This window comes from Scyliorhinus torazame, chromosome 22 (genome assembly GCF_047496885.1).
Source record: "Scyliorhinus torazame isolate Kashiwa2021f chromosome 22, sScyTor2.1, whole genome shotgun sequence".
In the NCBI taxonomy this organism is placed as follows: Eukaryota; Metazoa; Chordata; class Chondrichthyes; order Carcharhiniformes; family Scyliorhinidae; genus Scyliorhinus; species Scyliorhinus torazame.
In genome coordinates, this window is record NC_092728.1 from 103726266 (window position 1) to 103742587 (window position 16322).

Consider the following 16322-nt stretch of genomic DNA (forward strand, 5'->3'; position numbering starts at 1 on the left):
AGAAAGGGGGGTGGTGGGGAAAGGAGTGTGGTGGGGAGGGAGGGAGTCGGGGTGTTGATGGAGGGGTGCCCAATAGGACACTGCCTGAACTATTTACGGAGGCAGAAAAATAAAAGAACCTTCAATTATGATGTGCCAGATTCCGGGAGTCCCCCAGAGGGGGTGAGGGGCGGCACAGTGTCAGGCACGAGTGAGCCCTGCACCCCGCTACAGAGCGTCTTGTGCACCCTGTGCTCTCGACAGTGGGCGGCTAATAGACTTCGAACAGTCACCCTCCAGACCTGAATCCTCCACCACACTGAGTGCGGCGGGTGACACGGGCCCAGCATCCAACCCAGGGGCATGCTAAATCGCCTCTTATTGGAAGAAAAATAATTGGGCACTCTAAATTTTTTTTTTTTTTTTTTTTAAAAGATAAAAGGCTAAATGGCCTTGACAGGGGAATGTAGGATCAAGGTCTAATTCCCACTCTCATTTGATGCTTTCTCAATATTAAACTAGTTTGGGCCACTATGTATGGCACCTGCCATGTGCTACGATTGGGCTCTGGGAAAAGTGAAAACAATCTTTTGTTGCACGTGATCACAGCTCCCGCCTTTAATTCTGTATTACCACCAATGCTAACAGCAACCAACATGCAGCACAACACAAATCAGCAACCAATCTCAAACCACTCGTCCAAGTCACCATTTACACACTGAATAGGTGCTTAATTGCCTCAGTGCTGCCCAGTCACGCTAACAAGCAATCTGTTACCACCTACTTGCCAGGGTCCTTCACAATCCACCAGTTGTTCACATCCTTAAAAGGATAACAGGTTACTTGCTGCTGGTGAGAACTACCTCTGCCACTGTCATACCTGCAAAAAAAACAAAAACACCACACAATTTCAGTTGAAGGACAGCACTTCTGACAGTGCAGCACGCCCTTGGTGTCGTAGTCAAAATGCCAACCAAGATTATTTGCCCTCAAGGCTCCATTCTTCATTTTTTTTTTCCATCCAGGGATTTAATGTTACTTATTTTGGGAGAGTGGCACGGAAGATTCCACCATCCAATGGACAGGGCGAACCCAATGGACCTGATTAGTTATTCACGCCCTTCTTTCCATATGCATTCAGAATTAGATGGCTTATATCTGTACCAAGTCATGTTCACCCATCATCTCAGTGCTCACTGACCTACATTGACTCCCCTTCAGGTAATGCCCCAATTCTAAAATTCTCGTCCTTCACTTGAAATCCCTGCGTGGCCTTGCCCCTCTTTATCTGTATAACATCCTCTGGCCTTACAACCCTCCGAGATCTCTGCGTGCCTGCAGTTTTGGCCTCTCGAGTATCCCCGATTTTAATCGCTCCACCATTGGTGGCTGTGCTATCAAGATGCCTGGGTCCCGAGTTCTGGAATTCCCTTGCTAAACCTCTCTATCCTTTAGACATTCCCTCAAATCTCCTTATGTGACGCAGTGCCAAATGTGGTTTGATAATGTGCCTGCAAATTGCCTTTGAACGTTTATGACATTAAAGGTGCTATAGAAATACAAGTTATCATTTTTGCACCTCCCTGCCAAAGTTCATTGTTTGTTGATGGAAGATTCAAGCATTGCAGCAATCGTACACACAAACCATTAGGTACCAGAATCATTACCTTGCCCCAGAGTCTGCAACACCAGCTCTCCAGTGAACATCTGTGCGGAAATAATACTTTTTCACAGAATAAGAATGTTTATTGCGCTTTCTTTGTCATCGGATGTTATACCTGATGGGGTACATGTTCTTGTGGGAATGCAGCCAGCAAGGAACAGGTTTGCTCCACACATTCCGCAATGTAATTTGGGAACCGAAGGCTATTTCAAGAGGTTGACCCTGTGTGATCCTTGCAAGTCCACCCTGTAAAGGAAACTAAGTGTAACTTTCTGATCACTTGGGGAAACGGTGTTCAAATATGACATTTTTTTTTTTGGTGAACATTATGCTTATGAAGGCGAGGAATATCAACTCATTGGAACAGATTATTTCTCCATTCCTCGCTGCCTGAATCTTGCCCGAGTCCTTTCGTGCCACCCTCCTCCTCCCAAGCTGCTGACTGCTCACTGGATAATAGTTCCACAGCTCTTCTCTGGTACCTCACCAATGTGGCCCTTCCGTCTCAGCCTGATTCATGAAAGTTGGCAGATTGTTCGATCAGAGACCTTAAAAACTTGTCCTACATCAGAATTTCCAAACAGGTCTTGTTGGATAGCCATCAGCTGCAGAATATGGTCTGCTTTTTCCCTTCCTAACCAAGGGACAATTAGGTCACTGCCTACCATATTCCTACTGCTATTCCAGTTGACCAAAACTATTGCTCCTTTCGGAAAAATGAACTACTTCCCTTAACTCAATCACAGCAATTTTATAGAATCATAGAAATTCATTGCATCAAAGGAGGCCATTCAGCCTGTCTTGTTTGTGGGGAAAAAGGCTATCCTGGCTCTGCTCTCCAGCTCTCTGTATGTTAAACCACTTCAAGTACATATCCCAAAATGAAGTGAGGGTGTCTTCCTCTCCCACCCTTTCAGGCAATGTGTTCCCGACCTCCACCATCCTTGGGGTGAAAAAAGATTTCTCAACTAATCTTTCTACCAATTACTTTAAATTTAGGCCTCCTGGTTAAGCTCTTTTCTAAGGAAAACAAGTTTATCCTATCCACGCCATCAAGGTCCCTCATAGTTGGATGCACCTCAATTATTCTCTCCTCAGCTTCTTCTGCGCCAAGGGAAACAAAACCCCAGCCATTCCAATCTATCCTCACAGCTAAAACGCTCGTTCCCTCTGTACCTTCTCTGCCGTGGCCACATCCTTCCAACAACATACTGACCAGAACTGGATGCAAAACCCGAGCTGCAGCATAACAAGTGTTTGGTGCTTTTCCAGCTTAATCTCCCCATTTTTATAATAATAATCTTTATTATTGTCACAAGTAGGCTTACATTAACACTGCAATTAAGTTACTATGAGAAGCCCCTAGTTGCCACACTCCGGCGCCTGCTCGGGTACACGCAGGGAGAATTAAGAATGCCAATACACCTAACAAGCTCGTCTTACGGGAAATGTGGGAGGAAACCGGAGCACCCGGAGGGAACCCACGCAGACACAGGGAGAACGTGCAGATTCTGCACAGACAGTGACCCAGCCGGGAACCGAACACGGGTCCCTGGCGCTGTGAAGTAACATTGCTAATCACTGTGCTACCCGTGCCCCCCCCATTCCTATGCCTTGGCTAATAAAGTATAAACTCCATATTGCAAATACAATCTGAAACCTGCTTAGAGTTGTAACAGTCAATGAGAAATTCTGTGAAGAATTTGCATTTAGCCTCGAGGTTGACTAATCTGAGAAGTCACCCTGGTGCCAAGTCAAATTATGTAAGGATTGTGCACAAATGCGTTACAAATTCGTCAAGCAATCTGATCAATGTCTTGCTTCGCAGAACCATAGCATCACTTGAGAACCATATTACTTATGAGGCATTCAGCAAGAAAAATTAAGCACACCGTGTCAATTTAAACAACATTCACTCCACATTATTTCAAGAAATAGAAATAAACAAGCCTGGGACCGTAACAAATATAGAGGAGGCTGTGGGGTAGTGGTAAAGTCACTGGATTAGTAATCCAGAGACCCACGCTATAAGTGACGGATTCAAATCCCACCACTCAGCTGGTGGAATTTAAACTCAATTCATTAATCTATTCAGTTAATTGAAAGCTAGTGTCAGTAAATGTGTCGATCACCTTAGTTCCGATTTCTTTTATTTTGCCTTTATTGTTTTCGGTCCATGGATAGTTAATGGAGACAAAGTACATCAGACGAAGGAAGGAACTCAAAAGTGTCAAAATGGTACACCGTGTTACAAAGATTATTTTGGGCAGAAGAACCCAGACTTTACAGCACCCAAGAGATTGGAGGGGTTTGTTTCGATTGGTTGGCTGGTGGCCAATGGCTTGGCCAGGCACAGTATTCTGCCCGGCAAACGACAGTGATTGGTTCCTGTCAGGTGAGATTTTTCAGAGAAAACCGAGGAAAAGCCACTGGACCCTCAAGCTGGAAGCAACACTCTCTCTGCTCTGCTGCCTACTGTCTGAAGGCAGATGTCTCTAGACCCCGAGAGAAGCTGAATCTCTCTCGAATTCTGGTTACCTACTATTTCTGAGAGTATGCAGTGAAAACCATTACAAGAAAAGATAACATTCGTCCGAAAGCCTAGACTGAAGGAGAAACTAACTCCATCCGAAACAAAGACTCTTATCCTTTTACTTTCACCATTTATCTTCACCCCTCTTTCCCCTCTGTGTTTGTTTGTCTCTGTGTGTATGTACATAGAGGGTGGGCAAGTTAAAAGAGGGAGGGTTAGAGTTACTGTTAATAATAAAAAGTTAATGTTTAAATTTTCAAACCTGGTGACTGTAGTTATTGGGCAAAGATCCCAGGTATTTTAAAATAAAGGTTAATGTAAGTGTTGTAATGTAATGTGCAGCAAGTGGGGCTGGAATTGACCACGTACTGGCCCAGGATGTCGTAACAATGGTAACTATGAAACTCTCATCGCTCGTCATAAAAAGCCAACTGACTCACTGGCTTTAGGGAAGGAAATCTACTGACCTTACCTGATCTGGCCTACATATGACTCCAGACCCACAACAATGTGGTTGACTATTAACTGCCCTCTGAAACAGCCTAACAAGCCACTCAGTTCAAGGGCAATTAGGATGGGCACCAATGACGCCAGCATCCCATGAAGGATTTTTAAAAAGCCAGTCCATAACATATGCATTGCAAACTCAAATCAATTCCCCTCTGCTCCTCCAGCTCCTAGAGCTGCTCCCAATTTCCTCTGCTCTTCTCTTTAGCCCTCTCTCATCTACAGCTTTCTCACTGCCTGCAGCCCTCCAAACACACCTCCACTTCTTTCAAAACCGTGTGTCTTGATTAAAATATTAAAGGCAAAACAGACCTGATGCAGTGGCAGCATTAGCCAACATGGGCATATGGTGCTCTTACCTCCAGACTGGCTTGGAATGTGCTCGTCATTATTTGGTCATGTGGTCCAGAGCGGTACAACAAGGTCAGGTGGATGTAGAAGAATCCCAAATACAGAATTACTGGGAGGACTAAAAGTGCACATACCCTGGCCAGAACATGATAAAGCACCGTGACCTGAAAGAAGAGTGTGAAGAAATTGCAAGGTTTAAATCTGATGATGACCAAACCCCCCCCCCCCCCAAACACCAAAAATCAAATCAATTGATTAATTCGGAATACAGATAATGCAATCAGCTAATGAGTTTTCACAATGCAAGGGCACAGAATATGTAGTGCCACTTCCACGTCCAGAACCTTGCTTTAACTGCCCATTTCTTATTCAGCCAATAATCTTTATTAGTGTCACGAGTAGGCTTACATTAACACTGCAATGAAGTTACTGTGAAAATCTCATAGTCGCCACACTCCGGCACCTGGTTGGGTACACAGAGGGACAATTCAGAATGTCCAATTTACCTGACAAGCACGTCTTTCGGGACTTGTGGGAGGAAACCGGAGCTCCCGAAGGAAACCCACGTAGACATGGGGGGAATGTACAGACTCCGCACAGAGAGTGACCCAAGCGGGAATCGAACCCGGGACCCTGGCACTGTGAAGCAACAGTGCTAACCACTGTGCTACTATGCCACCCTAAAGTAGGCAACACACATTATAAGGCATGACTGAGGACTTGGGGCATAAAAATAGTGTAATGGGAATGAGCAATATCCTGTGACAAACTTTGCAAGGACAACTGGTATTGGTTAAAATTGAAATCCATTTGAATCCTGGCACAGTGCTTTCCCTCGGAGCTTGGCGACCCGTTACCATAGCAATATCAAGTGATATCTCCCTCCACACTGCACTTTAGTGGTCAGCTTGAACAAGCCTCAAAACAAGTAATGAACTCAAAGTTCACAATGCTTTGTTGGAACTATCAGGATTTCAAGACCACCCGACAGACTCCTCTCTGGAAGCCAGGGGCAGGCAACTACAATCAACGTCTCTAGCAGACTTCCACAAACCTGGAGCCAAATGTATGCAAGCAGTGACAACTGCCCTCTAACAAGGGAGCTTCTACAATTCCCAAGTAGCATAGCGACTACATTAATGAATGAGTAATCCAGAGGCCTCGACTAATGATCTAGAGACAAGTGTTTAAATCCCACCACAGCAGCTGAGGAATGTAAATTGAGTTCATTAAATAAAAATCTGGAATTAAAAAGCTGAGTATCAGTTATCGAGACTGTGAAACAGAGTGTGGTAAAACACCATTTGGTTTACTAATGTCAACTAAGGAAGAAAACCGGTTGCCCTTATCTGGTCTGGCCTATATGTGACGCTAACCACCCAGCAATGTGGCTGCCTCTTAACCGCCCTCTGAAATGGCCGAGCAAGCCATTCAATAAATGCTGGCCTTGCCAGCGAACACCCCCCCCCCCCACCCCCGCCCCCCCCCCCCCCCCCCCCCCGCCCCGCCCCCCACATATACTGTGACTGAATAAAAAAGTAATTCCTGCATTTGCTACTTAGATTGGTTGCCCATGGAGAGCACATGAGCAATGAGTTTAAATGACAACCCATGTTAGCAGCTAATCATCACAATTGCTCTCCAGACCTCATTTAGCCTACAAGCAACACCAAGGAACAACTGCTGGGGCCAGTTAGTGCGGAATGTGTCACAGGGTTACAAAACACCCCTTAAATGTTATTGCCTGTGAGATTTTTCTGACCATTGGTGGTGGGAGAGGAAACCAATTTACATCCAGGTTCCCAAAAGAACCATCCTCGAATTGACCAGAGACGGTACTCAGGTGTTAATACCTTGTTCACATTGCTCAAACCTTCACCTGTAAAGGTACAGTCTGAATGTGTTTAAATTCAACAAAATACTGCTTGTGGGATTTTACGATGCGCAGATTGGGTGCCATGAGATGGCACGGTAGCACAGTGGTTAGCACTGCTGCTTCACAGCGCCAGGGTCCCAGGTTCAATTTCCGGCTTGGGTCACTGTCTGTGTGGACGTTCTCCCAGTGTCTGCGCGTGTTTCCTCCGAGCGCTCCGGTTTCCTCCCACAAGTCCCGAAAGGCGTGTTGTTAGGTGAATTGGACATTCTAAATTCTCCCTCAGTGTACCCCAACAGGCGCCGGAATGTGGCAACTAGGGGCTTTTCACAGTAACTTCATTGCAGTGGTTTTCTTTTTAATTTTAGAGTACCCAATTAAATTTTTATCCAATTAAGGGGCAATTTAGCGTGGCCAATCCACCTACCCTGCACATCTTTAGGTTATGGGGGCGAAACCCACACAAACACGGGGAGAATTTGCAAAACTCCACACGGACAGTGACCCAGAGCCGGGATCGAACCTGGGACATCGTCGCCGTAAGGCATCAGGGCTAACCCACTGTGCCACCGTGCTGCCCTCATTGCAGTGTTAATGCTAGCCTGCTTGTGACAATAATAATAAAGAAGATATTTTCTGTATTACAAAAGTGACGCCGTTTCCAACAGGCGGTAAGGCATTTGCCACACCCAGAGGTTGTGAAAGGCGCAGTAAAAAATGCAAGTCTTTTCCTTTCAACCTTCTAAACCACTTCTGAATGCGCCAATAGACAGCAATCAGATTAATGGAAAATTACACTAATATGAATACTATACTACCTTACTCTTGTCCTTCTCCTCGGACTTATTGTAACACAAGACATCTCTGCGAATAAGTGTGTGTATTCAGGCTCCAAAATTGTTAAACCAATTGATGCACTAAAACATTCTGCCACGCAAAGTTAAACTGAAATCAACAGCAGAGATATACCTACATTTGATAATGATGTATCCCCAATTATCTGCCAAGTATGTCCTCCAGCAATAGCTAATAGAAGCAGGTAAGTGAACAAGCCCATATATTTGACCCTGTAAACACACCAAAGCAAAAGTCAAGAGGGGACCAATGTTCAGAAATCCAAAATTTACTCTTTTAATTAGACTAATAACAGGGGGCGTTATTTTTCATGCTAAAGATTGAAGTAGAATGAGTCACTATATAACAGACAGAAAATGCTGCAGTACGCACGTTCCAGGGACACGTGAACTTCTTTTTTGAAGAATCGGTGGAACTTTTTTGTTTGAAGAATCAGGGGTGAAGAAGAAATGAAAGTAGCTGTCTGTGCACAAAGTGTCATCAGCTCCTGGAAGTAATCACTGGGTAGATAAATCATCCAATATGAAAATGAGACAGGGTTGCTCCCGGGTTAGAAGGCAATTAGGATTATTCTCATTGGAACAGAGCAGGTGAAGAGATTGACCAAGAGAATTTTAGGATGATAAGGGGTTTGACAGAGTAGATGGAGAAAAATGATTCCCTTGGGAGAGTGGGTCAGTAGCCCAAGGTCATAGATTTAAAGTCATTGGCAAAAGATCTGATGGGGAGATTAAGTGAAATTAGTTATTGGGACCTGGAATGGTACAGCTAGGGAAGCTTTGGGGAAGCCGATTGCATCAATAATTCTAAGGGAATTGGATAGACACTTGAGGATGAGGAACTTACAGGGTTATGGACACAAGGAAAGAGTGTGGGAACAGAGACAACTATCCTTTCTAATAGCCTATACAGGCCCGGCGGGCCGAATGGCACACTTCTGTGTTGGAAGTTTCTATTATTCCATGATAAAGCTCACATGAACCTATCAATAATGATCACCAGAAAGTGATTGGGAGTAGGAAGCCCGCTGGATCATCTTCTCAGTTCTGATCTCAGGGAACATGGAGCGAACTGAATGCCACCCTGGCTGAATTTTACCATTTAACACACACTGGGAGGCCATTTCAGCATCTTCCTGGTTCTAATAGCTCAGCAAGATCCCAAATGCACAAACGTAGAGCACAAATCTCCATTCCAACTTCCTCACCTGGTTCTTAATCAATCCCAGAGGTTACGCAAATACAGATTGGAGCATTGCAATAATTTGACCTTTTTGGGGCGATTATATTTAAGAAAGTTAACTCAGCTGCCACCTTCTCTTGTTCAGCCGGCAGGCATGTCACCCGAGCAGAGGAACTGTGGTCTTGAGTTTGAAAAAAATGCATCAAGAAACTCACCCAATAGCAAGTGCACATGCTGTCCCGGTTAGGAAAAGCCAAAACCACCAGCTCACCGAGAAGCTGAAACAAAATTGGCAAGAAGCGTCAACTTCTTCATCGCATTCTTTCCAATGTTCACAACATGAGGACATCGCTCAAGGGTTTCATCGTACCTGCATCTCTGCATATTGTAGAATTTCAGATAAGACAGAACTGCCAACAGGACAAAGAAAATGAGGACGGATTCCAGGAGCATAAACCGTGACTGGGTTATTAAGGCGTTTTCTGTTTCAAAAAGAAAAGAACAGAGCACTGGAACTAATTGGAATTATTATATAAATGTGTTGTAGCTGACATCTATGTTAATAAAGCAGATATATAACTTGGCAAATAAGAGCTGTAGAAAACCATGCGGCCCATCGGACCAGCTCCGCCATTCAATATTAAAGTTGATCATTTATCTCAACATCATACTCCCGCAGTCTTCCTAAATCCCTGAAAGCCTTTAGAGTCCAGAAATCTATTTCCTCTTTAAATATTTCCTGAGACTAGGCCTCCACAGCCTTCTGTGGTGGAGAATTCCAGAGTTTTCACCACCCTCTGAATGAAGAGGTTTCTCCACAACTCAGTCCTAAATGGACTACCCCGTATCCTGAGACTGTGAGCCCTTGTGCTAGACACTCCCAGCCAGAGGACACAACATCCCAGCCAGAGGACACAACATCCCTCCACCCAGTCTGTCCAGCCCTGTCAGAATTTTATATGTTTCACTGAGATCCCCTCTCATTCTTCTAAACTCCAGTGAAAACATAGAATATAGAATTTACAGTGCAGAAGGAGGCCATTTGGCCCATCGAGTCTGCACCGGCCCTTGGAAAGAGCACCCCACTTAAGCCCCACACCTCCATCCTATCCCCGTAACCCAGTAAGTCCCACTAAGGGCAATTTAGCGTGGCCAATCCACCTAACCTGCACATCTTTGGACTGTGGGAGGAAACTGGAGCACCCGGAGGAAACTCGCGCAGACACGGAGAGAACGTGCAGACTCCACACAGACAGTGACCCAAGCCGGGAATCAAACCTGGGACCATAAACAGAACCTGACTGCTGATCCACTGGCATTTCATGTCATAGTTTTAAAAACTAACTAATCTGAATAGTTCAACAAAGCCTGTGGAATACAACAAACCACCATCTTTCCAAACGTGCAATTTTCCACCTGCCGCCCCCCCCCCCCCCCCCCAACAGACCACCTCAGGGCAGAGCAAGAAAATGGTGCCAAGGAGCAGCACGATGGCGCAGTGGTTAGCACTGCTGCCTCAGGGCACCGAGGACCCGATTTCGATTCCAGCTCTGAGTCACTGTCCGTGTGGAGTTTGCACATTTTCCCCGTGTCTGCGTAGGTCTCACCCCCACAACCCAAAAAGATGTGCAGGGTAGGTGGATTGGCCACACTAAATTGCCCCTTAACTGGGAAAGAAAATGAATTAGGTACTCTAAATGTATGTAAATAAAAATAAAAAAATAGGGCCACACGCAAGAATGGAGATTGAAGAGCAAAGCTCTGGACAATGGTTGGTAATCTGAGATAATATTGACTTAAACTAATGAAGGGAAGGGGTAATTAAAAACCAAGTCAGGAATGCTCTCTCTATTTAAAATTAAAACTATATGATGTGTCATACCATTGCATATACACATTGAAGGGGTGTCCCCACACTACACTGAAGAACGGGTACAATGGTTTATGGCTTCTTACTTCCAGTATCAGACCCTTAATTACAATTTCCACCTTCTACACGCTGTTATGCTTGCTAAAAAAAAATCTCAACTTAAATACCACGTTTTGTTTTGTAATTATTCTAGCTCTTACCAAACATGATGAGAAGAGCAGCAATAAGAGCAGAGAAGTGTGAATACTTGAGTTCAACTACAATTTGATAAGCCAGCGAGATGCAGAGTGCACTAGCAAGAGCTGGGAGAAATCTCAGGTTCCAAACAGGGACATTCCCAGTGTATTCTAAGAAAAAGAAAATGTACAAACGTGATCAACAACAACTTGCATTAATATAGAGGCTTTATTGTAGTAAGATGACCCAAGGCACTTCGCAGGAGTGTGATGCTTGACAACAAGCCATGTGAAAATGAAAGTCGCCAAAGTCTCAAGAGGACCATGGGCTGCTCTCCTCTCGCTGAGAGCTGACCGGTGATGGTTTAACCCGAGGGTCATCACACCTCAGGCGAGGGGCAGGAGGGACCTTTATGAATAACCTGAGCCGGTGTGTGAATTGAACCCACACTGTTGGCGTCGCTCGGCATCACGAACCAACCATCCAGCCAACTGAGCTAGCCGACACAAAAACAGAAAATACTGGACAATCTCAGCAGGTCTGACAGCACCCATGGAGAGAGAGAAAGGAGCTAATGTTTTGAGTCCGGATGACTCTTTGTGAAAGCTAACTGACCTCCGTCCAAGCCATGTAGGAAATTAGGACTAGGTAGTTTAAAGGGAGTCTCTTGAAGGAGGAAACGGCAGTAGAAAGATTTGAGGAGGGGATTCCAGTGCCAAGGGCCATGGTAGCTGAAGCTATGGCCGCCAATGGGTACAGTGACAATTGGAGATGCGCAAGAGGCACTAGGGTAGGGAGTGAGATGGAGTGGGCAGCTGGGGAAAGGAGTTTTTGGTGGAAACTGAAGACAATGGCTTCAGGTATTCCCAACATTTAATAGGAGAAAATCAGGGTGTCAGACAAGCAAGGAGGTAAATCGGATACACTAATGGCTTTCAGAGAGGTAGTGATGAAGCAGAGTTGTGTGGGATACAGCTTACATATGGATGCTGAAGCTGTGACCAGATGATGTCCCCAAGGGACAGATCATCTATGATGAGGGAGACGAAGAGCAAGATCCATGCAGGACACCAGGAAGATACAAGTGATTCTCTGCCTTCAACTGGATAGATAAGAATGGAACCGGGTTGTGGTTTGGTACAGCTAATGTCAGGCCATCCATATGACTTTTTGGCATTCTCTACCTGCTACCTCCATCATTGATTGTACCACCAATTCACTCATGGTAATCCCACATTGAAATTCCCCGTCCAGAGTGCACTTTTTTCCCCAAAGAATGCAGTGGGAATAACATCCAAGAAACCTGACGCCATCCCTGGAACACGGCAGTTTGCCGGATTAGTGTCCTGGTTACGGGAATGACATCGGTGACACTATATACAAGCTACAGCATTGCAGCAAATCACTAAGTTACTTTGGACAGAACCTACCTTCTTTGATCTCTACCACAAAGGTGAACAGCAGTAATGCTTTGGGAACATATCCCTGATGGACATATATCGGCGCTGCTACACAGTTCAACAAGAATTGCATTGAGTGCACAATAAGCCAGCAATCTCAGCCCGATTGCTATTGCCCAGGTTGATTCAGATATCTGACTAGTTAAACAACAGTTTGAAATAGAGAGAAGGGAAAGCCAGGCAGGCCAAAAGACAACCTGGTGCAGAACTGTGATAGCTGAGCTGAGTGAGATGGGGCTCTCATGGGGTGAAGCGCAAAATGTGGCAAAAAATAACAAAACGTGGTGCAAGCTTACAGCAGCTCAAAGGATGAGGAGGATAAACAAGATGACATTCTATCAGCTAATAACCAAAACTAGCCAATGACTGAACCAGTATCCATGATTGGTCATTATTCCTGAGCTAGGGCAGCTCGGTGGCACAGTGGCTTAGCCCTGTTGCCTCATGGCGCCGAGGTCCCAGGTTCGATCCCGGCTCTGGGTCACTGTCCGTGTGGAGTTTGCACATTCTCCCCGTGTTTTTGTGGATTTCACCCCCACAACCCAAAGATGTGCAGGCTAGGTGGATTGACCATGCTAAATTGTCCCTTAATTGGAAAATATTAATTGGGTACTCTAAATTTATTTTATTTTTTAATTATTCCTGAGCTAGCCCTCAAATCATCAGGCTTATTGAATTTCCAAGGTAGAAAATTTGACTTGTGACTTCAGAGCTGCAAAACTGATACTATAATTTCATAGAATTTAATAGAATCCCTACAGTGCAGGAGAAGGCCATTCGGCCCATCGGGTCTGCACTGATCCTTCAAAAGACCACCCTACCCAGGTCCAATCTCCCGCCCTATCCCTGTAACCCCATCTAACCTTTGGATACTTAGGGGAAATTTAGCATGGCTAATCCACCTAACCCGCACATCTTTGGACTGTGGGAGGAAACAAGAGCTCCCGGAGGAAGCCCACGCAGGCACGGTGATAATGTTTAAACTCCACACAGACATCACCTAATAGAACATAGAACAATACAGCGCAGTACAGGCCCTTCGGCCCACGATGTTGCACCGAAACAATGTCGGAATCAAACCCGGGTCCCCGGCACTGAGGCAACAGTGCTAATCACTATGTCGCCCTAATAATACCAGGTCCCCGTACCTTATTTCTTTTTTGTTAAAATAAATTTAGACCACCCAATTAATTTTTTCCAATTTAAGGGGCAATTTAGCATGGCCAATCCACCTAACCTGCGCATCTTTTGGGTTGTGGCGGCAACACCCACACAAGCACGGGGAGAATGTGCAAACTCCACACTGACAGTGACACAGAGCCGGGATCAAACTAGGACCTCGGCGCCGTGAGGCAGCCGTGCTAACTACTGTGCTGCCCTAAATAAACCTATTTCAATGTAAAATAGACAGATACTGTCACTTCATTCGAAAGCTCTACAAAACCAAAATTATTTCTTTCACCATGCGCTGGTTTACTTGACCCGAGGCCAGGCGGCGCCCTGGTGCAGAGGTTAGCACTGCTGCCTCACGGCACCGAGGACCCAGGCTTGACACCAGCCCCGAGGACCCAGCTTTGACCCCAGCCCCGAGGACCCAGCTTTGACCCCGGCCCCGAGGACCCAGGTTCGATCTCGGCCCCGGGTCACTGTCTGTGTGAAGTTTGCACATTCTCCCCATGTTTGTGTGGGTCTCATCCCCACAACCCAAAGATGTGCAGGGTAGATGAATTGGCGACGCTAAATTGCCCCTTAATTGGAAAAAAAATAATTGTACTCTAAATTTTTTTCAAATACTTGGCCTGAGGCTCATTACAGCCTCATTTTTCCTATCCACATGTCCTCACTTTTGTACGGTGAGAGCCAACAGAGTTATCATAGAATTTACAATGCAGAAGGAGGCCATTCGGCCCATCGGGTCTGCACCGGCTCTTGGAAAGAGCACCCTACCCAAGGTCCACACCTCCACCCTATCCCCATAACCCATAACCTAGTTGTAGCATTGTTAAAACAGGCGAGCTGTATAAAGTGTACCCACACTTTATTCTTTAAAGGAGTTACACTGCCAGAGAACATTGCTATTTCTGATAGCCACTTACCAGAGCAACCAGAGACCCTATAAATATGATTCTGACTGCTTAATTACGTCTTGCATAAGTAGAAGAATGACTGCAAACTTAAAATTGCCGAGTGAGAGCTGGCAAGTCTAGTATGGATGAGCAGAACGCACGGTTTGATTTAGAACCAGTAGGTGGCATGTGTGCAACAGATACACATTTGTTTTGCGTGAGCTACTGTTCTCTATTTTCACTTGTGTGTAGTGTTACTTCTCTTGGGCCATCACATTACTACTCACTTCCGTGAGATAGTCAATATCTTTTCCCAAAGGTAGGGGAGTCTAAAACTAGAGGGCATAGGTTTAAGGTGAGAGGGGAGAGATAGAAGGGCCCAGAGGGGCAATTTCTTCACTCAGAGGGTAGTGAGTGTCTGGAATGTACTGCCAGAGGTAGTAGTAGAGGCGGGTACAATTGTGTCTTTTAAAAAGCATTTAGATAGTTACATGGGTAAGATGGGTATAGAGGGTTATGGGCCAAGTGCGGGCAACTGGGACTAGCTTAATGGTAAAAACTGGGCGGCATGGACTGGTTGGGCCGAAGGGCCTGTTTCCATGCTGTAAACTTCTCTGATTCTATGAATAAACAAAACAGTGCACAAGATCCAGCATCTCCTACCTGCGCCAATTCGGTTCCAAGAAAAGTTCCCATCGAAGCCACCATAATATGCTGGAAGTGAAAAACCAAATACACTTTTTAAAAAGCAACAAATACCAAAGTTCTTTCACAGGTCCTCTGCAATTTTACTCTTTTGAAAATAGACAAAAGCAAAGTCAAGTTTCTTAGAATTATCAAACGGGTCACAGCTTCACCACAGTAGGTATGACCAAACGGTAGTTTTTACTTTGTTTTCTACTGATGCTATTTATTACTTCTCCCACACTTATGCGCTTTCAGTTATTATTATTCCATTACCTACCTGGTTGTATATTATTTCTCTGTAATGCTTAAAAGGATGGCAGCCATGAGAGAATTGATAGGAGTCCACTGATACTTTTCTTTAGAGTACATCACTGTCGATGAGTTATTTGATCAAGGTAACCTAGTACGCTACATATCTGGATATTTTCAGCAATCGTCACTGGATAGCTATTAAGAGTTGAAACTCTGGCAGATTTATTCTATCCCAGACCAAGGGGCAACTGGAACACTCCAATATAACCTGCCAATTTCTAACTTCCACTCCTCCGAGATCATCAAATGCTTCACCACCTTTCATAAACATATCATTGCCTAGTCGACATGCCACCCACAGCATGGAGACTGCTTTGGTAGAAATCTCATAATTCCACTTTGTGACTACCATGCTAATATTCATTAGAGTAAGTTGGCAAACTGAGCCAATCTTTGCACACTTTTATAAACATTTATTTGCAGAGTTACACATTACACGCATATACACCCTAACCCAAAAATAGTTCACATGGGCCTATTTATAGTGGCACAGGGTGCATCAGAAAAGAAAAAGCAACAGACCACTGTTAGATTTAAGATGCTTTAAATGGTCAGGCTATTTAATCATTGCTTTCTTTTGGCATTTTCATTGTGATAAATGCGGAAGAAAGGGAATCATGGGCGGGATTCTCCACTCCCGTGCCGAAGTGGCCGCGCCATTGTGAACGCTGGTCGAGGTTCACGACTGCGCGAAACGGCCCCGATCCCGACCGATTCAGGCCCTGACAATGGGCTAGGATCAGGGCCACGTCATCTACACGCGTCAGGCCTTGTCGCCCGCGTAAAGGCGGCGCCGCATAGATGACG

General features: G+C 45.1%; 1 protein-coding gene across 6 annotated transcripts in view; it reads right to left on the reverse strand.

Annotated features, from left to right (window-relative positions):
* The window catches only part of pomt1 (protein-O-mannosyltransferase 1), a 61782-nt gene that overhangs the window by 30582 nt on the left and 14878 nt on the right, over nucleotides 1-16322 (reverse strand). For 5 of the 6 annotated variants that reach the window (XM_072488790.1, XM_072488794.1, XM_072488793.1 and 2 more), the window contains 8 exons: nucleotides 15180-15230; nucleotides 11014-11160; nucleotides 9314-9425; nucleotides 9159-9221; nucleotides 7880-7973; nucleotides 5042-5197; nucleotides 1758-1888; nucleotides 764-859 (listed from right to left, as the gene is read on the reverse strand). In XM_072488790.1, the coding sequence (XP_072344891.1) occupies nucleotides 764-859; nucleotides 1758-1888; nucleotides 5042-5197; nucleotides 7880-7973; nucleotides 9159-9221; nucleotides 9314-9425; nucleotides 11014-11160; nucleotides 15180-15230 (850 nt within the window). Of the gene's footprint in view, nucleotides 1-763; nucleotides 860-1757; nucleotides 1889-5041; nucleotides 5198-7879; nucleotides 7974-8133; nucleotides 8247-9158; nucleotides 9222-9313; nucleotides 9426-11013; nucleotides 11161-15179; nucleotides 15231-16322 lie in introns of those variants that run through there. The other variant, XM_072488795.1, reaches the window with a different exon arrangement.